At 38.6% G+C, this 25,252-nt stretch overlaps 1 protein-coding gene and 1 non-coding gene across 2 annotated transcripts; one reads left to right on the top strand and one right to left on the bottom strand.

The window, feature by feature from the left end:
- Positions 1-993: 993 nt before the first annotated feature.
- On the top strand, positions 994-18,126 carry LOC114685279 (olfactory receptor 473-like). Its single transcript, XM_028859861.1, has 2 exons — positions 994-1,128; positions 17,176-18,126. Exons 1-2 carry the CDS (start codon positions 994-996, stop codon positions 18,124-18,126), a joined length of 1,086 nt encoding a protein of 361 aa, XP_028715694.1.
- On the bottom strand, positions 10,577-10,683 carry LOC114685287. The gene has a single exon (XR_003733451.1). It is a non-coding gene; the product is annotated as a U6 spliceosomal RNA (small nuclear RNA).
- Positions 18,127-25,252: the final 7,126 nt, after the last annotated feature.

Below are 25,252 nucleotides of genomic sequence, written 5' to 3'. Positions count from 1 at the left end.
CCAAAGCCAGCATTATGTCTAAGCTAATGCTCCATTTTAGATGAACCAAAAGTTCCTTCCTTGTTCCTAAATTTCATATGTCCAATGTGTGATGTTATTTTTAGATTGTTCTGAACTATTTTAATTATGAATGTTTTTGAGATAATGCCATGAATATGTTAATTTCCTTCATGCTTTAAAGTGATTCATATAAAAATTTTTATAACTATTCAGCTATACTGTTCCCAATGCTTCACTACATCATCGTTTCTTTTAAATGTAGACCAAGAAATAGAAATATAAGTCAAAATGTTTCACAGCATGAATTCAAAATAAATATCTCTCTAAACAAAGCCAATATTATTTGACATACAATTTACATTATTAGACACAAATTCTGTTTTACCCGATGCCCTCATTTTTTACTTTTTATAGTTAGCATACAAAGCAATGGGTTTCATTATGCATTTTCACACACATGCGTATGTGGAACTGGGTAGTAACTGATTTGTTCAGTCTAGGCCACTGGGACTGCCCCCTCAGGTGAGGGACAAAGCCAGCTCTTCTACATCCATGCCACCAGGCTACAGGTCTTCCACACCAGCAGTGAGGGGTCGGACCATCTCTCCTGTGTGTGGGACCAGTTGTCTCATGAGGGGCAGGGCCAGCTCTTTTGCTGCACTGGCCAGTGAGGGCCAGGCCCAGCTCTCCCAGGGCCAGGAAAAGGAGGTACCAGCTCAGCACAGCTCTCAGATTTCAACATGCATGGTTCCTATGGACCCCTATGGTAACATGGGCCACAGAGATCAACACAGACCCTAGCTGTAGCAGGATCCAAGATACAGGCATTGATTTGGCAGCAGCTTGGATCTGGATGTTACCGCAGCCCCATTAGCAGCACTGGCACCCAGATCAGTATGGCTCTAGTGGCAGCATGGCCCTAGGACACCAACATGGTCTCAGGTGGCTGACCAGACCCTGGCATCTCCACAGCCTTCAGTGGTAATTGAAGCTATGGAGATCAACATAGACCCTGGATATGATAGGGACATAGACCCAGACATGGCCCTCAGCAACAGCTCAGTCATGGATATCACCATGGCCCTAGGTGGCAGCACAGCCCACCCAAATCAGCCAGGCAGCAACATGGTTCTTAGGCACCAATATGGACTCAGGTACCTGTCCATACCACAGGCATCCACTTGTGGTAACTGAAGCTACAGATATCAACACAGACCCTGGCTGGTGTAGGGTCACTGATCTAGACAAGATCCTTGGCAGCAGGTCAGGAGTAGATGTTGTCATGGCTCCTAGTGACAGTCTAGGCCACTCAACTCAGAGGGGCCTCAGCAGCATGGCCCTTGGACACCAACATGGCCACAAGTAGAAGCTCAGATGCTGGGCATTTGTGTGGACTTTGGTGGCAACATGAGCCATGGATGTCAATACAGACTTCAGCTGAGGTAAGACCATAGACCCAGACATGGCCCTTGACAGCAGCCTGAGCTCAGATGTCATTGTGGTCCTGGGTGGCAAGCAGGCCACCCTCATCAGTCTGTTCCCCACCACATTTACTTTTCCAGGTCTGTCTCTTTCCATAGCACATGAACAGGTCTGCCTCTCTTTCTCTCTCATTTCTCCACCTATATATTTGCTCCTCCTAATGGTGTCTACCCACCCTACCCTTGCAGTAGGGTAGGGCCTCCACAGGGAGGACCTGTGGAGTCTTCAGCCAGCCTGGGCCATGAACTACATTTCCTCTTTCATCTTCTCTTTCCATGATCCCCTTTCTAGATTCATTACACATGCAGAGAATTTTAAATCTAGGTCCTATATGAGAGTGAAAATATAAAATTTTTCTTAATGAATTCTAGTTCTATCCATTTCTTGTGGATGTTAAAATTTCTTAATGGCTGAACAAGGTTCAACTGTTTATATTATATTATATTATATTATATTATATTATATTATATTATATTATATTATATTATATATTATATTAATTATATTATATTAATTATATTATATTATATTCCAATTTCTCTTTGTCATGTTCAACTGCTAATTGAAAGGATGATAATCAGCACTGCTGGTGGTGCTGCTTACCAGTTGAGAAGTCATGAGCCACAGCCACAATTACCAGAGTTACAGAGAGCTTTATTGGAAGGAGGGAGGGGATAGGAGAGAGAAGAGCCAGGCCTGGAGAGAGAGAAAGATAACAGGAGCAGAGCAGAGCAGGGAGCAGAGAGAGAGCAAAGAGAGAGGGTGGAGTTTTTAAGGTGCAAATTGCATGACCATACCATGCATACGTAGTCACCAGTGCCCCTTGATGTTGTAAGATGCAAGACCCTGGGCTATGCATGTGCAGAAATGAGGGCAGGATCCTAACACTGATAAACATCTTGGTTAGTTCTCCTGTGTAGATGAATTTCTAAAGTGGTTTTATTAAACATGGAGACAAATATAAGGGTGAAAGCCTTAGAAACCAGGGAAATAGTGAGAGCCACCAACCACCTTACCTTATCAGCTCTGTAGCTTCCAAAAGGGAGCTACTTCCTGTTAACCTGCACCTTTGTTGCCTTGCTTTTCTGCCCTCTCATTGGCTCTTAACCTAGCTACTTCACTTCCTTGTCACTGCCTGTCTGTACAGACCTCGAGATCCCTATGATTGGTACTGGGATTAAAGGCACATGTTGCCATGTTTGACTTTCTTCCCTAGTATGACCTTGAATACACAGAGACCCTGTCTGCCAAGTGATCAAATTAAGGGTGTGTGCTATCACTGCCTGACTTTTGTGTTAATGGCTTGCTATTTTCTCTGATCTCCAGGCAAACTTTATTTATTAACATACAAATAAAATGTCATCACATTTCAGCACAAATAAAATATCACCACACTATGGCCTCACTATTGAGATTAGTACAGCATTAACATGGATATCCAAGTGTCTTTCCAGTATGTTAATGTCAAGAGCAATTGTAGTTGTCATGAGCTACTATGGGCCATGACACAATTACAGCTTATAGTAATTGATAATTCAGATGCTAGCCCATCAGATGAAATTTTATCTGATGGAAGAACCCTGTCTGGCAGGGCCTGCAGGGCTTGCAGGGCCATGGGCTCTGAAAAACTGGTTGCTGTTATCTGCAATTTGACTTGTGCAGAACAGCCATGACATCACCCCATTTATCATACATTTTCACGTAATTGTACATGTAATCTCACAATTATATCTTAATCTTATGGACACATGCCCTGCCTGCAGGGCTTCAATGGGTTCTCGACCACCCTAAGGAGGGAATGTAGGGACAGGAGATACAAAGGAAAAGACACCAAGTCTAGATTCTGATCAAGGTGTCCTTTATTTCTCTTCCAGAAAGGTTTATATAGTTCCGCAGGGTAGGGGGAGCAAGAAGCTGTCATCTGCATAAGGTGGGGGCAAGCTAACAGGATGTTTGTATAGGATGTTTACAGGGTGACAGGGTCAAGGGCTCTGACTCAATGTCCTGTTGCTAGGCAACCTGACTGTAAGCTGATCTAGTTCCCTGTCTTATTGGGGGGTCTGTATTTTTCCACTAACTAGAGATTCTGTCCTTGTCCCTGACAGACACATATTTGTGGATGGTCAGAAAGATGATTTAGCTGTATAATTTTTGATTAATAGAAACATACTAAAATATGCTTCATAACTAGACCTGTTTAATCTATGTGACTGTTAGACACTTAGAGGTCTGTTCTCCATCCTTGGCTTACTGACAGGGCAAACACTCCAAATGAAGTGTCCTTGGGAGAGATTACAGGCAGAACTTTCACAGATTTTATTCATGAGCAAAATTGCAGGTGTTTCACCTTGTTTGGTTCAAAGTCCTTCAGAAGACTTATGACAAGCTAGAGTGATAGTGCAGGTGTCCAACCAAGGTTATTAACACAAACAACCTAAAAAAGTCATGCCTGTGGTGGTATTGTGTTCCCCAAAATATTGTGCACGCTAATAAACTTATCTGGGGTCAGAGACAGAATAGCCACAATATTGAATGTAGAGGATAGGCAGTGGTAGCACATGCCTTTAATCCTAGCATTCCAGAGGCAGAAATCCATGTGTTCAAGGATACAGCCAAGCATGGTGATTCATACCTTTAATCCCAGAGAGCAAGCCTTTAATCCCAGGGAGTGGTGGTAGAAAGCAGAAAGGTATATAAGGCATGAGGACCAGAAACTAGAAGCATTTGGCTGGTTAAGCTTTTAGGCTTTGAGCAGCACAGTTCAGCTGAGTTTCATTCTGGATGAGGACTCTGAAGCTTCCGGTCTGAGGAAAAAGGATCAGCTAAGGAATTGGTGAGGTAGGTAACTGTGGCTTGTTCTGTTTCTCTGATCTTCCAGTATTCACCCCAATAATTGGCCTCAGGTTTGTTTTTATTAATAAGAACTTTTTAAGATTCACGCTATACATACCAACTCTTACTTGCCAAGTCTAGCCTATAAAGGACCTATGTCTCAAGTTTATTTAACCAGGCACTACACCACTGGGCTCTGATCAGTCTTACTCTTTAAACCTTGAAACCTTGTGTTGCCAAGGTAGTGGCTCAGCTCCTTGTTGCTTACCTTAGGGATGTGCTTTTGACCAATGAGAGGTAACTCTTGTAAATTTTTTGTTGCTTCAAGCCTCCTAAAAACATAGAATTTTTAGGATAGATTAGGAGAAGAAGGAGGATTAAAACAGAGAATTGGAGCTAAGAAATGATATACAATTAGGACAAGAAAATTAGAATAATAGAAGAGACATGACTGGAACAGCACACACATGTGAGCTTTTTTTTCTGTAAACCCTCAGATTAGAAATATCCTAAATTACCTTCACTACAGTGCATCATCTGACCTAAACTCTGAAAGGGATCTTGGGGCTGGACCCCAAAGGCCCCCATTATATTAATATAAAGGTTTTGAGTGTATACCCAAGGGAGATGGTAGGTAATATGATGTACCTCTGGCTGGCATGAGCAGCCTGTGTCTAGCTAGATAGTATGTTCCTTTCCATGGGTTAATCAGGACATTCTCACAGCCCTTCAAGGAGACTCTGGGGACTAATCAGGACTTTCTTACAGCCCTGGAGCAAGCAAGCTTGAACTCTATTGACTCAGAATAGATTTCAGATTCAAACTGGGAAATTGAGTCAGTTGTGGGCTCCCACAATTTATTGCCTTTTGAGACAGGATTTCTTTGTGTGTTCTTGACTGTCCTGAAGCTATCTCTGTAGAACAGGCTGGCCTTGAATTTACAGAGATCTCCTGAGTACTGGGATTAAAAGGATACACTTCCACTATCTGGCAATACATTTTACTTTTAGTATTTAAATTTTACAGTTCTCTATAAATTCTGGATAAAATTCACTCTCTAACATGCAGTTACCACACTATTGATTCTTTTTTTAGTTATGTGGGCTATCTCTTGGCTCTGATGTCAATTCCTCTGCTAAGCAGAAGCTTTAGATTTCCCTTAATCCTATTGGTCAATTATTGAGATTCCTATGTCTTTATCTGGAGGACTTGCTTTTGAAGGATCTAGCAGGGGAGTGCAGCTACACATGTATCCTTGACTAAACAATGCTCTGTTGGGGAGGTCATCCTCTCACTGAACAGCTTTGGAGGCATGAACATGGACTGGTGAGGGAGGAAGGCAACACCTGTTAGCTAGACAGATCAGTAGAATCAACCTTGGTGAGCTCTGGAGTGACAGATGTTACAGCACAGGTTGCCCTTATATCCTATGCCTATATCTTAAAATGTCTTGCTTATGTTTTCTTCTAACCATTTTGAAGATGTAGATGTAAGAGTCTTATTAAATTAGAAACACAGAGCCAAATACAGACTTAAAAGCCCAAGAGGTCAGAGCAGTAGCTAAGAGCTGAGATTAAAACCGCCTTCTTACCCTTCCTGCTGCTGCCGTCCTTCCCCCTCAGAAAGAGGCCTACTTCCTGTGTGTCTGTCTTTTTCTTGACTTTCTGTTCTGCCTTCTTACTGGTTGTAAACTCAACCACATGACCTCCTCATCACTGCCTGTCTATACAGACCTCTAGGTCTCTATGATTGGTATTGAGATTAAAGACATGTGTCTCCATGCTGGCTGTATCCTTGAACACAAAGAGATCTACCTGTCATGTGATCAGGATTAAAGGTGTATGCCACTCCTGCCCAGCTTATGCTATTGCTTACTATTAGCTCTAATCCCCAGGCACTTTATTTACAATACAAATAAAATCACATTTCATTACAAATAAAATATCACCATATGAAGTTTCAGATTTACATTAAGGTTTTTGATCCATTATGAATTCACTTTAGTGGGGGTAAGAGATATGGATCTAGCTTCATTCTTCATTATGTGGAAATCCAATTAGGCCAGCACTACTTGCTAAAGAGCCTGTCTTTTCTCTAATGTATGCTTTTGATATCTTTATTAAAAGTTATGCTGAGCTGTATAGATTTATAACTGAGTCTCTATTCTAATCCATGGCTCTTCATGTCTGTTTTTGTACAGCCACTAAACCTGAAGCTCTGCTTTGGCTGATGTTTCTGGCCCTGGGATCCTCCTGTCTTAGTTCACCCTAACAAGTGCTGGGGCTATCCATGTGCACAGCTGATCCTGACCTTACACAGAGGCTGCAACTTCCAATTCATATCCCTCTACTTCCACCACAAGGAATCCATCCACTGAGCTACTTCCCAATCCATTCTCTAGCACTTTGCGGCAAATTTCTTGAATAATTTTCCAAACCATACCTATTAACTGCTAAGGGTATTCAGGAAATATTATCTAGACAAATGCTATACTTTTGGAAGTTTATAGACCTTATAGTAATTGTTCTCACAACTGTACCAGTAATTAGAGGTTAACCCTTAAGGTTAGAAAAAATAAATAAAAAGAAACACTAAAGTAAAGGTCTTCAAAAGTGTTCATGATTAGGAACTGAGAAAATATTTAAAAGGATAGATAATTAACTTGATTCAAACTTGTTATAAAATGTTTGAATCACCTACTCCAACATATGTATATTTAAAATACATAGCCTCAGAAATGAGCTAAGATACAAAATCAACACAGAAAATTCAGTAGCCTTTCTTTTTTTATCATATTTTTTTATTTATTTATTTTACAATACTATTCAGTTCTACATAATAGCCACAGATTCCCTTGTTGTCTGCCTTCCTGCCCCCCTCCCTTCCCCCCAAGCCCACCTCCCATTCCCAACTCCTCCAGATCAAGGTCTCCCCTGAGGACTGGGATCGACCTGATAGACTCAGTCCAGGCAGGTCCAGTCCCCTCCTCCCAGATTGAGCCAAGAGTCACTGTATAAGTCACAGGTTTCAAACAGCTAACTCATGCAATGAGCCCAGGACCTGGTACCACTGCCTAGATGCCTCCCAAACACATCAAGCCGATTGACTGTCTTACCTATTCAGAGGGCCTGATCCAGTTGGGGGCCCCTCAGTCTTTGGTTCATAGTTCATGTGTTTCCATTCATTTGGTTATTTGTCCCTGTGCTTTATCCAACCTTGGTCTCAACAATTCTCGCTCATATAAACCCTCCTCTTTCTCACTAATTAGACTCCCAGCACTCCACCAGGGGCCTAGCTGTGGATGTCTGCATCCAGATTCCTCAGTCCTTGGATGGGGTTCATGGCACAACTATTAGGGTGTTTGGCCATCCCATCACCAGAGTAGGTCAGTCCCAGCTGTCTCTCCACCATTGCCAGCAGTCTTTTGTGGGGGTATCTTTGTGGATTTCTGTGGGCCTCTTTAGCTCTTTTTTTTCTTCCTTTTCTCATGTGGTCTTCATTTACCATGGTCTCCTATTCCTTGTTCTCCCTCTCTGTTCTTGATCCACCTAAGATCTCCTGCTCTCTTTCCCTCGACCCTCGCCCTTCATTGCTCCCACTCATGTCCAGGCTGTTCATGTAGATCTCATCCATTTCTCCATCTCTTTCTTGGGGTCCCGTTTTCCAGGTAGCCTCACTGGTGATGTGAGTAGCAGTCCAGTCATCCTTGTTCCACATCTAGCATCTTCCTATGAGTGAGTACATACCATATTTGTCTTTCTGAGTCTGGGTTACCTCACTCAGGATGATTTTTTCTAGATCTATCCATTTGCCTGCAAACCTCATGATGTCATTGTTTTTCTCTGCTGAGTAGTATTCCATTGTGTATATGTGCCACAATTTATTTATCCATTCTTCAGTTGAAGGGCATCTAGGTTGTTTCCAGGTTTTGGCTATTACAAACAAGTGCTCTTGTGGTATGATTGAGCATTTCTTGGGTATATGCCCAGGAGTGGTATAGCTGGATCTTGGGGGAAATTGATTCCCAGTTTTCTAAGAAAGAGCCATATTGATTTCCAAAGTGGTTGTACAAGCTTGCATTTCCACCAGCAGTGGAGGAGAGTTCCTCTAGTTCCACATCCTCTCCAGCATAAAGTGTCTTCAGTGTTTTTGATCTTAGCCATTCTGACAGGCATAAGGTGGTGTCTCAGAGTTGTTTTGATTTGCATTTCCCTGATGATTAGGGATGTTGAGCAATTCCTTAAATGTCTTTCAGCCATTTGAGTTTCCTCTGTTGAGAATTCTCTGTTTAGTTCTAAAGCCCATGTCTCAATTGGACTGTTGGTCGTTTTGATGTCTAATTTCTTGAGTTCCTTATATATTCTGGATATCAGTCCTCTGTCACCTGTGGGGTTGGTGAAGATCTTTTCCCATTCTGTAGGCTGTCGCTTTGCCTTGTTGACCGTATCCTTTGCTCTACAAAAGGTTCTCAGTTTCAAGAGGTCCCATTGATTGATTGTTTGTTTCAGTGTCTGTACTACTGGTGTTATATTTAGAAAGTGATCTCCTATGCCAATGTGTTCAAGACTACTTCCTACTTTCTCTTCTAGCAGGGTCAGAGTAGCTGGATTTATGTTGAGGTCCTTGATCCACTTGGACTTAAGTTTTGTGCACTGTGACAGATATGGATCTATTTGCAGCCTTCTACACGTTGATATCCAGTTATGCCAGCACCATTTGTTGAAGATGCTTTCTTTTCTCCATTCTACACTTTTGGCTTCTTTGTCAAAAATTATATGTTCATAGGTGTGTGGGTTAATGACAGGGTCTTCAATTCGATTCCATTGGTCCACATGTCAGTTTTTATGCCAATACCGAGCTGTTTTTATTACTGTAGCTCTATAGTAGAGCTTGAAGTCAGGGATTGTGTTGCCTCCCGAGGTTGTTTTTTTTTACAGGATTCTTTTGCCTATCCTGGGTTTTTTGTTTTTCCATATGAAGTTGAGTATTATTCTTTCCAGGTTTGTGAAGAATTGTGTTGGTATTTTGATGGGGATTGCATTGAATCTGTAGATTGCTTTTGGTAAGATTGCCATTTTTACTATGTTAACCCTGCCCATCCATGAGCATGGGAGATCTTTCCATTTTCTGACATCTTCTTCAATTTCTTTTTTCAGGGACTTAAAGTTCTTGTCATATAGGTCCTTCACTTGCTTGGTTAGTGTTACCCCAAGGTATTTTATGTCATTTGTGGCTATTGTAAAGGGTGATGTATCTCTAATTGCCTTCTCATCTTCTTTGTCCATTGTATATAGGAGGGATTACTGATTTTTTTGAGTTGATCTTGTATCCTGCTGTATTGCTGAAGGTGTTTATAAGCTTTATCAGTTCCTGGGTGGAATCTTTGGGGTCACTCAAGTATACGATCATGTCATCTGCAAATAGGGAAAGCTTGACTTCTTCCTTTCCAATTTGTATCCCCTTAATCTCCTTATGTTGTCTTATTGCTCTGGCTAGAACTTCAAGTACTATATTGAATAAGTATGGGGAGAGTGGACAGCCTTGCCTCCTTCCTGATTTTAGTGGAATTGCTTTGAGTTTCTCTCCATTTAATTTGATGTTGGCTGTTGGCTTGCTGTAAATTATTTTATTATTGCTTTATTATGTTTAGGTATGTTCCCTGTATTCCTGATCGTTCCAAGACCTTTATCATGAAGAGGTGTTGGATTTTGTCAAATGCCTTTTCTGCATCTAGTGAGATGATCATGTGTTTTTTTTTTTCTCTTTGAGTTTGTTTATATGGTGTATTACATTGATGGACTTTTGTAAGTTGAACCACCTTTGCATCCCTGGGATGAAGCCTACTTGATCATGGTGGATAATTGTTCTGATGTGTTCTTGGAGTCTGTTTGCCAGTATTTTATTGAGTATTTTTGCATCAATGTTCATGAGGGAGATCGGTCTGTAAATCTCTTTCTTTGTTGCATCCTTGTTTGGTATAGGAATCAGGGTAATTGTAGCCTCATAGAAGGAGTTTGGTAATGTTCCTTCTGTTTCTATTATGTGGAACAATTTAGAGAGTATTGGTATTAACTCTTCTTTGAAGATCTGGTAGAATTCTGGGCTGAAACCATCTGGTCCTGGGCTTTTTTTGGTTGGGAGACTTTTAATGACTGTTTCCATTTCCTTAGGGGTTATTGGGATATTTAAATAGTTTAACTGGTCTTGATTTAACTTAGGTATGTGGTACCTATCCAGAAAAATGTCCATTTCTTTTAGGTTTAAAAATATGGAACGCTTCACGAATTTGCGTGTCATCCTTGCGCAGGGGCCATGCTAATCTTCTCTGTATCGTTCCAATTTTAGTATATGTGCTGCCGAAGCGAGCACTCAGTAGCCTTTCTATATATCAAGCATGAGCTAATGGATAAAGAACTTAGGAAAAAGAGAAAAAAACACTCCAAAACAAACCTAATTAAAGTATTCAAAGACCTACATAAAGAAATGTTAAAACACTGACATAATTAAAAGAAGACACTTGAAGATCAACAGAATTAATACTGCAAAATTAGCTTATGTTTCTAAAAGTAATCTAGAGAGTCAACATAATTCCCCAAGATATTTTTCAGATATAGGAAAAACAATGCTAAAGATTAAGAAGATGAACAAAAGCCTACATAATCCTGAGCAGAAAGAGAAATCTGGGTGGTATCACTGTACTTGATTTTAAATTATATGACAAGGTCATAGTACCAGTATTGTGCTGGCACAGAAACAGACTTATAGACCGTTGTGATAAAATGGAGAATACAGAAACAAATGTGCACAGCTATTACCATTCAATTTTGACAAAAGCCTCAAAAAATAGACTGTCAAAAGCAATCTCCTTTCAACAAATCATGCTGGATAAATTGGATTTCCACAAAAGAAGAAGGTAGCCCTATTTTCACCCTGTACAAAAATCAAGTTAAAATGATTCAAAGACCCAAACATAAGACCTGAAACCTGCAAATGCTGGAGGACAACATGAGTGAATAAGAATGCATGCTTATTTTAATATACATGCTGTATGCATGTATGCACACACACACACACACACACACACACACACACACACACACACACACGGAGGTTGGACTCCGCAGAGATGATGAGTCTGTTACATTTCCTTAGGGTCCATGGGAATGCTCCTAAGTGGAAGACTGAGAAGTCTTTGGGCAATCAGAACTGACAATGTATGGTGGGAGATGCTTAAAATGTATCATATCATAGTTTTAGTGAATTGTTGAGATGAAACTAAGGTCTTTAGGTCTGCCTTTATGGTCACAAGTATCTTTACTCATGCAGGCAGTAGGTCTTATATTGTACTTGACAGAAGTTGGAGCTGCCTTACAGGGTCATTTCAAGATCCACAGTGAGGCCTTAATTTCATCTGTAGGAAAAGAAAAATACTTTGATGGCTTTGTGTTGAAGAATGTACATGTGAACAAATGATCCTAGAAGAGGTATAAAATAAGTGCATGGTGCAGAATAAGAGGATAGACAAAGATAGCTATGTGTAGCACAATAAATCACTTTTAGATGCTCTGCATTCTGGTATTTGTCAAAGACTTTTAGAAATGATGTATGCCTACATTAAATGCTTAAAACAAAAAGGAATACAGAGTATTTAGATGAATTGAGTTAAATATTGAATGCACTCAGCTTATTGCCTGTGGATACTCAGCTGCCTCAGAAGGCCTTCCTATATTGTTACATTGAGGGGTGGGAACAAATAGGCTCAAGATACCTAAAAAATAGTGAATCTTATATACAGAATTCTATCATCATCTTAACATTTCTTCAGGAAAATGAACAATGTTCATTATATACTATTTTACCTTTCATTTTGAACAGAGATTTTCAATTTGATTTAAAGTTTAACTGAGAAGTCCTCTTACATCCCCACACTAGCTAGCATCAACTAATAAAATAAGTAATTTTTTATGAATGTCCTGTATTCTTCTGGGAGAACACAAATCATTTCACTGGCTTTCGGTAAACAATAAAGAATTCCAAAGAACACCATAGCATGTAGATGCCCCCTAGAGAGAGCCAGCCAGGCCTTAATGAGTCACCTGGTTCCAGAAATCATTTCTGTAGAAAAAAAACATCCTAGAGCCCCACCTCTCAAAGGGACAGGCAGGAATATCCCCAACGGTTCACTACCGTTGCTGGGAGCCTCTTTTCTCTCCCATCATGGTCAGACATCCATCATAATCCCCACTGCATATGTATCCTTGGCCAGTGAGTGTATTCAATAGTTCACATTGTATTCATCTTCCAACTATTTATAAAAAGTAAATGGAACACATCTTCCTAAAGTCCCTACTGGAATTCAGTATCAAAACTCTATTTCTAAATGGTAAGTGCAATAGTCATGGGTTTATTTAAAATGGATTTTCATTGGTATAAGAAGGTGAGCAAAAGAAGCCCGTGGTTTTCCTGATATAGTTATACTTGTTGGACCTGGGTACCCAAGAAAATATGGGTCTAACACAGCCAGAACCACTGCTAACCTTGAGAGCTGAGAATATGAAAAAAGAAATCTGGAGGAAAAGTCTCATACTAGGATTGGATTAGGTTCCTAGTCTTATGTTCTTTATTTACCATCTCAAGTGACTGATCCAGTAATGAGAGAGGATATTAGAGTGGTGAGAGCCCCTGGTCTATGGTGACAAGAATAAATGCCAGTCTAGAGGTCAGGAACTTAAGTGTGTATAGGGAAGAAGAGAAAGGAAAGTAGTGGTCAGCATAGTACATGTAAAAATGTCCTAGTCCAGACATGGGCAGGTGTCAGAGATTGTACTTACTTGGAGATGTGTCATAGGAAGTATGGCATGTAGAAAGGAAAGTTATGCTCTTCAAAACCTGGAACATTTGAAACTACCATATTTGACTTTTATTTAATTCCAGCAAATCTCTTCCTTCAGGGTTCAGGGAACCCTGCAAAAAAGAAAGCAAAAAGATGTAAGAGCCAGAGGGGATGGTGGACACCAAGAAAGTGAGACCCACTAAATCAGCATGACCAAAGTTCATATGAATTCAGAGACTGTGGCTACATGCACCGGGCCTGTATGAGTCTGTACCAGCTCCTCTGCATATATACTATAGCTTCAAGTTTAGTGTTTTAATGAGATTCCTGAGTGTTCAAATGAGTGGGTCACTGATTCTTCTCTTGGGCTCTTTTCCTTCTCTTTGTTTTTGTCCAATTCCTATGTGTGAGTTTTTTGTCTTGTCTTATCTCTTGTATTACATTATATTATATTATTTCATATTCCCTTAGACACCTGTTTTTTTCTAATGAGAGACAGAATACGAGTAGATCCAAATGGGAGGAGAGGTGGGGAGAAACTGGGAGGAATAGAGGAAAGGGAAACTATAATCAGAATATATTATATGAGAAAAAATCTATTTTCAATAAAAGGGGGAAAGAAATTATTAGCACAGCTATGTGACAAAATACTTCTGCAGGTTTATGGATACCATTTCATTTAATTTCAAAACAAAGCTGCAGTATATGGACAAATGGCATCACTGAACAAACACAAAAATGAGAGCCAAAGAGATTGCCATGTGCAGGTTAACCCTGCTGACAAAATGCTTTTTATGTCAAGGCCTGTTCCACAGTAATCTGCAGCCAGCACAGAGTGACTCTTAACACTGTCATAATGAAAGCAGGATTGCCACTATTGAACTGAGATCAAGGCAGGAAGCACAGAGTATAAATTCTATTCTGAGCATAGCCTTGTTCTTCAGACCAAAGTATTTTCAGAGTCTGCAAAGAACAATTTTAAAGGATCATGTAAGCTTGGTAGAGTTAGAATGAACTTTTTAAGAAATTATGAACATTAATTTTATAATAAAGAAAACAGTGGAGGCATGACAGCTTTATTTAAGTATTTTAATAATTTTATGTATAAAATAGTTTGACCATTGCAATATTAACAATTAATGCAATAAAAAACATTTTTAATAGTAGAGCTGACATCGAGGAAGTAATCTGTCTGTTGCTAGTGTCATTTGAATACAATCCAAAACCATCAGAGAAAAGATAGAAGATATTCTTGAATGAGCTACAGATAGTCAACTATGGAGCCATTGCCCTTCATAGTTAACATAACATGAAAGAATGCAGGCTCACCAACAGAGAATCTAAATGTTTATTTTCACTAAAGGAAAAACAACTGGAAACATTAAGGAACTGATATATTTGAAAGATAGTTAATACTGATATTACTGTTGTAGTAAATGTTTAAATACCTAAGAGCTGCACAAACATTGTTAGCAGAAAGTTGTATACTATGCGTATTATATTTAATAAGAATGAGGGGACAATCACAGCATTCTCTAACATGACTCTTGAAAAGTATACAATTAGAAGAGAGTATATGTTATTGGGAGATAAATTTAGAGAAATGACAGAATGTAAACAACAAAGTTCTGAGTATCAAGCCAAAGAACATGGTATAGGTTCTATGAACTATTTCACATCCCAAATATTAATCAGGGATATGTAGTACCCTAAACTCTTCAATCAACAAAGGAAGCCACAAATCAATGAACTATAGGGAATAATTTGGCTTAATGTTTTTTGTTACTAAAATTTAAGTAGATAAACCTACCTTGGATCCCAAACAATAATTAATTGTTTTGGATTACTGCCCTAAGAAAACCAAGTAAGAATTGGAAAATTATGATATTTTGTCATATTTTTCATGTTAGTATCATGGTAAATGAGGTATTTCTGAGATTCCTAGGTGTGGCAGTTAACAATTGTACAGGATAAATATCTGAAAAAAATGATAATCAATTAAGTTATGTTCTATTCCTTCAGAGCTTATGTGTATCTCAAAAATTATGTGGGTAAATATTCACAATGTAAACCAAATTCTTATATTGCAACTTTAACTAAATACAGCACTATTAAAATGTACCTAATTTGGACATAGTGACACATACTTGTAGTTGTATACATAGCTTTTACAAAGCTGAGGTAGGAAGACTGAAGTTCAAAGACAGCAAGACACTGTGCATGTGCATATGTATGTACATGCATGTGTAATATATATATGCAAACTAATATATATTAATGGAAAGAGAATACTTATACATGTACCAAATTTCTTATTGTTGATGTGTATGATGCTTATTTTGAATTTTCAAGTTTTTCCCCATTGTTGCTATATAGGTTTGTAAAAATCAGAACTAAAGAGCCATCATTTGTAGTACCAAGGCAGCACTTTCCATGAGGTGAAAGTTCATTGGCTCTTTCTCTTTCTGAAGCCTGTTTTTCTTTTTCTTTTATGGCAAGAGACATTAATTATATTTTAATCTTGATATTCAGAGCCTATTCAGTTCACTGTTCATGCATGCATTCCTCACTTTTACATTCAATTTTATGCCCAAGCACTGGATATTTGTAAGAGAAGCGTAAAACCATTACTGATGCAACTGTGCTGTTTAAGAAGGAGGGACCATGAACAAAAGGGCAGTGTCCTCACTGGGAGTGGAGACATATACAGGACAAAAATAAGATAATTTGATCTATTCTAGGAGTCAGAGTAGGCTTTGAAGAGAAAATGATGTTGTGAGATGAGGATAAATCACCTGAAAATGATAAACAGCTGGTTTGGTGTCAGTAGTGGGCAAAAAACCCAGAGAGAAAAGATCATATTCAAGGATATATGTGATGTGCATTGTTTTAATGAGGTTATGTTATATCATGAAGATTTGAGAAGTTACTCAAAGAATTTAATGAATAAGAGGTTACCATTTTATATTATTGTGAAACATAGAAGAAAAATAATGAAAGAAGTGAGGCAAATGTAACAAAATACAAAAAAAGAATGACCAGAGCCTTGACAGCAGAGGTAACAAACAAGAGATGAGGAGGTGAACTGGAAAAAAAAAACTTACATTTAATATTCTTGGGCTATTTTATTCTCATTTATAAATAACCATTCATTGCTCAACTTGTGACTATTATATGAAGTGTTTTGGAATGTATCCTTAGGCTTCCAGGCTCTACCAACACCAAAGCTAAGGGTGTAATCAGTCAGGATATGAGACCTATAACAGAGATTTCCCCACTATTGCTATAATTTACTTACCTGATAATTCCACAAATATAGTTGTAAAGTGACTTGAGTTAGGGCTTTCTTTTGTCCTGTAACTACAAAAGCCTTATAAAACTGTTATCACATAGGATAATGGTAGTTGTGGCAAGCTGACTCCATGTTCCTGAGCCATGATCACTCAGTTGACTAGAGAAAAAACTAGTTCTATGACCTTTGAGGTGATAGCTATATTTTTGAGTTAACAAAGTGATAAAATTGGGAAATAAATGGTCTATAATTACTTTTTATTATATGTGGTACAATAAGAAAAAGGCAAAGAAGCTTCCCAAGTTGCAGACAGGAGATGCTGGATAGTATAAGCACTCAGATATGAAATATAGGTGGAGTGGTTGAAGAAAAGGATTATTTGGGTATGGGAACCCATTGTGAGAGGTATTGATGAGATTTCAAATACACAATGAGCATCATGAAAATAAATAGATATTGAAATTAAGAACCTGGACCTGTGAAGAGAGATCCTAACAGTTAAGTGTTGAGTAGTGACGTTTAAGAAATAGTACATGCAAAAATAATGAATGACAGAAAATGAGGTTCGTCATTCTCATTTATTCAGAAAAAAAATACAAAACAAGAATTCCAAAGAAGGCAGTATTTACATGTGAGGCAGAGATGATAAGCAAGAATAAATATGAGGATAATAAAAAATCAGCAGTGTGAAAAATCAGGACATTTTAAAAACATTTTTTTCCATTTTCCTCAACAGGAACAATTCACACAAAAGAACGAGGCTGGAAACCACACCATTGTGACAGAGATAATCATTTTGGGACTAACAGAGGATCCTACACTGTGCATAGTCTTTTTTGTGATATTTCTAGGAGTGTACATTGTCACTATAGTAGGAAATATCAGCATCATCACGTTGATAAGAATTTCTTCCCAGTTGCACACACCCATGTACCTATTCCTCAGCCATCTGGCTTTTGTAGACATTGTATATTCAACTTCAGTCTCAGTTATAATGCTGATGGAACTCCTTGGACATGGGTTGGCCCTACCCATAGCTGCCTGTGAAGCCCAGCTCTGTATTATAGTGTCACTTGGATCAGCTGAGTGCTTCCTACTGGCTGCCATGGCCTATGATCGCTATGTAGCAATCTGTTCACCTCTCCTCTACTCCATGCTCATGTCCCCCAGACTCTGTTTTCTACTGCTGGGAGCTGCCTATGTTGGTGGCTGCATGAATGGTTGGACATTTACTGGCTGTTTGTTAAATCTGTCCTTCTGTGGACCAAATCAGATAGATCACTTTTTCTGTGACTTCTCCCCTTTGCTGAAACTGTCCTGTTCAGATGTCTCTGTTATTGGAATCATCCCCTCTATCTCTTCTGGCTCCGTTCTTGTGGTGACACTGCTTGTCATTGCTGTCTCCTACATCTACATCCTCATCACCATCCTGAAGATGCGCTCCACTGAGGGCCGCCAAAAGGCCTTCTCCACCTGCACATCCCACCTCATTGCAGTCACTGTCTACTATGGGACCATCACCTTCATTTATGTGATGCCCAAGTCCAATTACTCTACTGAACAGAACAAGGTGCTGTCTGTATTCTACACAGTGGTGATCCCTATGCTTAACCCCCTCATCTACAGTCTGAGGAACAGAGATGTGAAGGATGCTCTGAGGAAGGCAACTGTCAGAGTATATTCATAGAACTTCAAATTTAAGAAATGGATTAATACCTTTAGCCATGTCACACTTAGTATCTATCACATGGTGCTTAACTGATTGTTTAATATTAAATCCTGTTTCTCTGCACAAACTCTTACCTTTATATACTCATATATCATTTGTGGGGCCACTTGAAGTCAGTAAAGTGATAGGAATAGCCATTGCTACTATACAACTTCTGCATGATGTCAAAATTTTTGCCTTGCTTGTTGTATTTATGTAACAAACAATAATTTGTGCCCTCTGTCTGTCAAGATAAATTTTAGTTGCATATATGAATTTACCTATTCCTCACAATAACCTAAGCAAGTAGCACCATTGTTTTGTTTTGTGGAAAATATCCTGGGGAAAGACAGAAAGTAGACTGCCCATACACTCATGAAGAATAATTGAGGTCATTCATATCTAAGGAGTTGGTCTCTAAAATCATGTGGCTTCTACATTTAATTTCCCAATAATCTATGAGTTAGGGCATTATAAATCAGAAAAGGGAGCCTTGTTTACAGATGAGAAGAGTGAGTCTTGGAGAAACAGAACAGTTTTTACAGAGGAGTGTGGATTCAGAGACTCTTGGCACTGGCTATCATGCACTAACATGCAGTCTGCCACAATGGCACTTATCTTTTGATAAATACCTCTAATAGTCTATGGGAACATCAGAGGTGCGTTTTGACTCCATGGGATCATGAAACTTTAGTTTTGTGACTTCCACATTTCCAGACATAAAAACTATCACAGAATCAATGAAGGATGTAAACAGTCTCTGTACTGAAAACTATAAGGCATTAATGAAAGAATGTGAGATTAATAACTGATGCAGAGACAGACATTGGTATACATGAGCTGGACGAATTCAAACTGTTAAAATAGCCATATTCTGTAGAGCACACTTCAGATTTAGTGTAACTCCTACAAAAATGTCAATGGTTTCCCTAAAGAAGTGATTTTAAAAAATCCTTAAGTTACAGAGTCAGAAAAGATTCTGGGTAGGGGAAGAAATCTTAAGTGAGGGGTAAAACTGGGGTCATCATCTTTTCTGAGTGCAAAAGGCTTTATTGATTTATGACTTAATGAACCATGGATACTCAGATGTCTCAGGGGAGATTCTTAAGTTTTTCTACTAAGCAACAGTGAGGAAGAAGTCCAAACACCTTTTTCTAAATGTCAGTTTTATATCTACAAAGCTCTAGAATGATTTTTCTATTTCTCCAGCAAAATGGGCAATGAACCCAAGTACCAATTTAATTTACTACTATTCTAGCCTGCTACCTCAAGACTCCTTTTAAATTTGATTCAAAGTTTATTGTAAATGGAGAGTAATATTATCACAATACCCCAAACTAACCAGACAAATTATTACTTTCAAGGTCAAATATTGTTCTGGGAGGCCACGTGCTATCTCTTTCTGTAAACAAGTAACAAAAGAATTCCATTGGATGCTATGGCATGTGGGTGTCACCTAGGGACATTAATGAATCACCTGGTTCCATAAGCTATTTCTTTCCAAGAAACACATATAGCTTTCTCTTAAGAGGCAATCAGCAATAATCCCTGAAGGTTTACCTCGTTCGATTACAGCCTTTCTTCCCCTCTCTTGAAATGCACACAAAGACACTCAACCTTATATTTTCTGCATGTGTGTGGCTATGATCCTTGACCAGTGATTGCATTAATGGTTCATATTGCAGTGTCCAGAAACCAACTCTCTCTAAAAATAAAGTACATCTACTTCATAAAATCCTCTTGGATTTTCAGTGATTTCAGTGTCAATATTAACTCTGAATGGTAAATGAAAGATTGATGGACTTTATTAGGATGGATTTTTAAAAAAACAAGAATAAATTGAAAATTATCAAGCACTTTTGAGCTCTTGACAACTGTGGTAGCCATGACCTCACCAAGAGGCACTGTGCAGTGGATTTCTGGCATGCATAGAGCAGTATTCCTAAGGCATGTGGGTGCTGCATCGATGGTGTGTGGCAACCATTATTGTTACTGGACTTCAGGAACTGAGATAAGGAGAGGAAATCAGAAGCAACAGCCTGATTTCAACTAGGTAATGTTCACTGTCCTATCCCCTCTATTTCCCCTCCACAGTGACTGATCCTCTGAGGGAGAAGATATTTGAGTGGTCAGCATCCCCGATCTAGGCTGATAAACATGAAATCCTGTGGATAATTCTAGATATTAAGTGTCCAATGGAGAGGAAAAGAGAAGCAAAAAATTAGTCTATGTATTGTACATTTAAAGAGCAGAATTCAGAACTGGGGACACATAAGTACTGCACCTCTTGTCTTGTTTTTGGATTTATGGTAAATCTACCTGACATTTTAAAAGCAGAACTACAGTCATCAAAACACTAAATCATTATAAAACTATCCAAACTTCATTTCATAAATAAATAAAGAGATGCTTAACCCCTATATGTGACCAGGTCCTTTGGTATTTCACAGATATTACTTCCTTTAATCTCACAACAAAGCTGCACTTTAGGTCAGTTCTTTCATTGTTCAAGTTAAAAAATATGTTGAGTACCAAAGAGTTTAAGTGTCATGTGTAATTTAATATAGATGACCTGTGTTTCTGCCTTCTCTGCTTCCACCTACAACTCTGCAGTCAGTGCAGAATGACTAGTGTGAGTCAGAATGAGATCAAGGTTGCCACTTTGAACTCTGTTTGAGTCAAAAGGCAAAGAGCAGGAAGGCTGGGTGCTTGGTCTGTTTTCAGCCCTGAGTATGTTCAGTCTGAAGAAGACCTCAATTACTCTACTGAACAAAACAAAATAGTGTCTGTGTTCTACACAGTGGTGATCCCCATGCTTAACCCCCTCATCTACAGTCTGAGGAACAGAGATGTAAAGGAGGCCCTGAGAAAGGCCACCATCAGAGTATATCCATAGGGTGTAAGGATTTTGTGAATGCCTCTATAAGTGCCTACCATCTGCTGATCAACTGGTTGTGTAAGTTGAAATCCTATTCCTTTGCAACAACTCTCACCTTTCTATACTTCTATAGTAAGAAGACACCTTGAAATCTGTCAAGTTATAATAATACAGCAATAATTCTTAATATTATGGAACTCTGCATATATCAACATATGTTTATTTGTCTACTTTATGTAGCAAACAATAATTAATGCTTGGCATTTTAAACCCCTGTTATAAATAAATTATATATGAACTTATTTATCCTGACAGAAACCAAATAAAGTGGCATCATTAATTTTAATTTTGCAAAAAAAAATTGTCTGAACATAGGAAAATGAATGTTGATCAACCATAAATTCATGAAAGAACAGAGATGTGAGATCGATACTAAAATTGAGAGACAGTCACTAATAGTCTTTGGCTTTGCATTTAGTTTTTATAATGAATCTATGAGGCTGGCATTTTAAATTATACTAAATTTACATATGAGAAAATAAAGCGTTGGAGAAATCAAGCAGTTTCTCCAGAGAAGTGAATAGCCATTCCCTCTGATTCTATGCTCATTGCAACACAGGTGTTGATTTAATTCCTCTGGTTCTGTTTTCCACACACCTGACCTATATCATACCATGATAAATTTAATGTGAGCACTGTTGTGACAAGATTTGTCCATGGTAATAAGACCTCAGTTAGTACATCAATCTTTGGGGACAAATGGCTTTGTAAAGAAGGTCAATTTAATTCACTCCATAACCAGGTTAGAACTGGGAAAACTAATTTGATTCCCATTGAGGAGAAAACAAAGATCTTTTTTTTTGATAAAGGGTTTCTTTACGTGTAGCCCTGGCTGTCCTGGAACTCACTCTGTAGACCAGACTGATGTGGAACTCAGAGATCCACCTACTTCTGCCTCCCAAGTGCTGGTATTAAAGGTATGTCCCACTACCACCCAGCTGGAAATAAAGTCTCTATACTACTTGTACAAGTTTGGCTAGCTTTCTAGCCATGTTTAAATACACATCAAAGCCAGATTGTTGACATAATGGTATATGTAACAATTTAGAAGACCATTTTGACCAAAGTTTAGTTTTTTGAGACAGGGTTTCTCTGTGTAGCTTTGCGCCTTTCCTGGAACTCACTCTGTAGCCCAGGCTGACCTCGAACTCACAGAGATCCGCCGGGCTCTCTCTCCCAAGTGCTAGGATTAAAGGCGTGTGCCACCACCGCCAGGCTTGACCAAAGTATTTTGATTAGTGCTTCCACAATAGTCACAGTTCTGTGTCTATAAAGAAATTAGGATTTAAAAATCTCCCCCCACAAAAAACTAGAGATGATGTTACAGGTTACACTGCACACTTTTCTTGTAGAAAGTACATATTTTGACTGACACATCATTACATCATCATGACTTCTCGAAAATTAAGGTGAAAATGGCTTTCACATGGGAATCCCAGAGCGCAGGCTCAGTTTAGTGTTTATTACCTTTTAAAGCAAAAGTTAGAACCCCATTCCTCAGGACAATAGGGCTGGAGACATCAGGGTTTGGAGATATTTTTTAGAAACAAACACAAATGAATATATTTATGGTTTACTAAGCAAAACTTTAGAGTACAATATTTGTCAGAGGAAAATACAGAACAAATGAAAACTAAGAGATCTAAGTGAAAATTATGACAATGTTTTACCAGCCATTAAACTTCTCATATATTAATATTTATTTACTTTAAATGCATACCAAAAAGTAGACAATTAAGTAATCTATGGAAAGGACCTGTCTCACAGTGGAACTGAAAACCATGCAACTGTCCTCTGAATGTTAAGATGGCATTCCCTCTCCTGTTCATGAAGAACAAAGCTACAGCCATAAAGAAAACCTCTGTGAATAAGTCAAGTTTCCTTCTCCAGTTAATCACCTTGCACAGATGAGGGATACAGAAATCCAAGGGCTATTTTTGCCAGTTTTGTTGAAGACACAACTGTTGGAAAGAATCTCAACATTTATTAAATGCCAGATATCATGCTGGTCTGGAAACAATTAAGACATTGTCTCACCCAAAGTAATTAAAATGCTATATAGAATTCACATGTTTCCAGAAGTGCTTGTTCATTTACACATACAATACAAATAAGAACAAGGAGGTGCAATAGGCCATAAGAGGGGACACTTTTCTCAGTCAGGATTGTAGAATAGTGTTTTCTTTAAGAAACAGGACTCAAGCTGGGCAGTGGTGGCACACGCCTTTAATCCCAGCACTTGGGAGGCAGAGCCAGGTAGATCTCTGTGAGTTCGAGGCCAGCCTGGTCTACAGAGTGAGATACAGGACAGGCCCCAAAACTACACAGAGAAACCCTGTCTCGAAAAACAAAAACTCAAAACAAACAAACAAAAAGAAACAGGACTCAAATTGCTCAGGAAATAAGGCCAAGATCCCTATGGTTAAAATATGTGTATCTCTCAATATTGTTTTTGAATGCAATTGAGTTGGCTGGATCTGATTTAAAGAGCCATATAAAGATCCACAGTAAGACCTATTTTAGTGGGTCAGCCTGTAAGTGAAGAAAAATATTCTGATGGATTTATGTTGAAGAACATAATTGTGTAGCCAGACAATTATTTTGTACAATAAAATGAAACACATTCAGATCCTTGACTTCTGGAGCTAGTCCAAAGAGATGTAGAAATGATGATGGACAATGTGAACCCTCAAGACATTTAATGCAGGTGGCATCTAGGGCAAATGATTCAAACATTTCCTATGCTTTGTTCTTGTTTACTGTCTCAGTGGAATGCTAGTGCTTAGATGCCTCAGAATAGATTCAGTTGCTTTACTATGGTGTGGGAAGAAAGAGATCCAAGACACCTAAAGAAGGCTCACTTCCTCCTACTAATTTACTGAGTTCTGAAATAATTTTATTCCTCTTCAGTAAAATGAAGAACAAGTGGAAATAATCATTCCATTACTTCCTGCTCTGTCCACCAAATCTAACACTCGTTTTCAATTTGAAAGTGTATCAGGAAGTACATTCTAGTGTACTAACTCTACTGAAGCATGTAAGCTATTTGTTCTGTACATTGGATATTCAACTGGGAAACAAACATCTTCACTTTCAGTATGCAAGGGATGAGTGTTGGAAAGCACATCACAGTCTATGTATGTCCCGTGGGGGAGGACAATCAGACCTTAAAGACATAGGACATTTCTGTACAACAAACTCAAGAACTTTTTTCTCAAAGGGATAAACAACAGTGGTCCCCAAGACCTTATCATATTTGACAAGAACCTCTTTTCTCTTGTATAGTGCACACAGGCACCCAACCTCACCTTTACTATGTGTAGGGATTAAATTCCTTGGTCAGTGGGGACATTCAATTATTCATCCTATAGAATACATAGCTTCCAGATATTTATAAAAGTAAACGGAATAAACCTATTTATAAAATCCCATCATAATTCCATGTAAGTGCTCTGTTCTTAAATGGTAAGTAAATGGGATTTGGGTTAAGATGACTTTTCATTTGTTCAAGAAGAAATAAATTTACAAACTAATTTTGTTCATTTTAGCACTTACCCTGTAGAAAGCTTGCCATCCACACGAGAGGCACTGCAATGGCACCTGTCCAAATAAGCCAGTCTGCCCAGGGTAACTAGGAGTGTGGAGATGGTTTGTGGCAGCCAAAACCATTGCTGAGTTTGAGGAGCTGAGATTATAAAAATGTCATCAGAATAAAGGGCAGGTATTTGTTTGGGAAAGGCTCTCACTTCTGTTCTTATTTACATCGTAGGTGACTGATGCTTTGAGAGAAAGAGTATTTGAGCAGTTAAGAGTCTCTGACTCAAGCTCAGAAGCCTGAAGCTAGTAGAAAGCTCTGAACCTTAATTATCCAGTGAGGACAAAGGGAAAATTAAAAATAAGTCAATGTATTACACATACTGATGGCTTAGTCAGGTGTTGAGGTGGTGTTAGAGACTATACTTGCTTACTGTGGACTTATGATAAGGTCTCTTGACATGTTGTAACATTATGATTCTTTTCAAATCATGGAGTTATTGAAATCTGCCAGTATTTAATTTTCATTTAATTAAAAATGTTTCCTAACCTTAAAGTGTGACCAAATACATCTGTCATTTGCATATATCATCTTTATTAATCTCACAACAAAACTTCAATGGACACACAATC

Source organism: Peromyscus leucopus, chromosome 1 (assembly GCF_004664715.2).
Source record: "Peromyscus leucopus breed LL Stock chromosome 1, UCI_PerLeu_2.1, whole genome shotgun sequence".
In the NCBI taxonomy this organism is placed as follows: domain Eukaryota; kingdom Metazoa; phylum Chordata; class Mammalia; order Rodentia; family Cricetidae; genus Peromyscus; species Peromyscus leucopus.
This window is presented reverse-complemented; position numbering and strand designations above follow the sequence as displayed.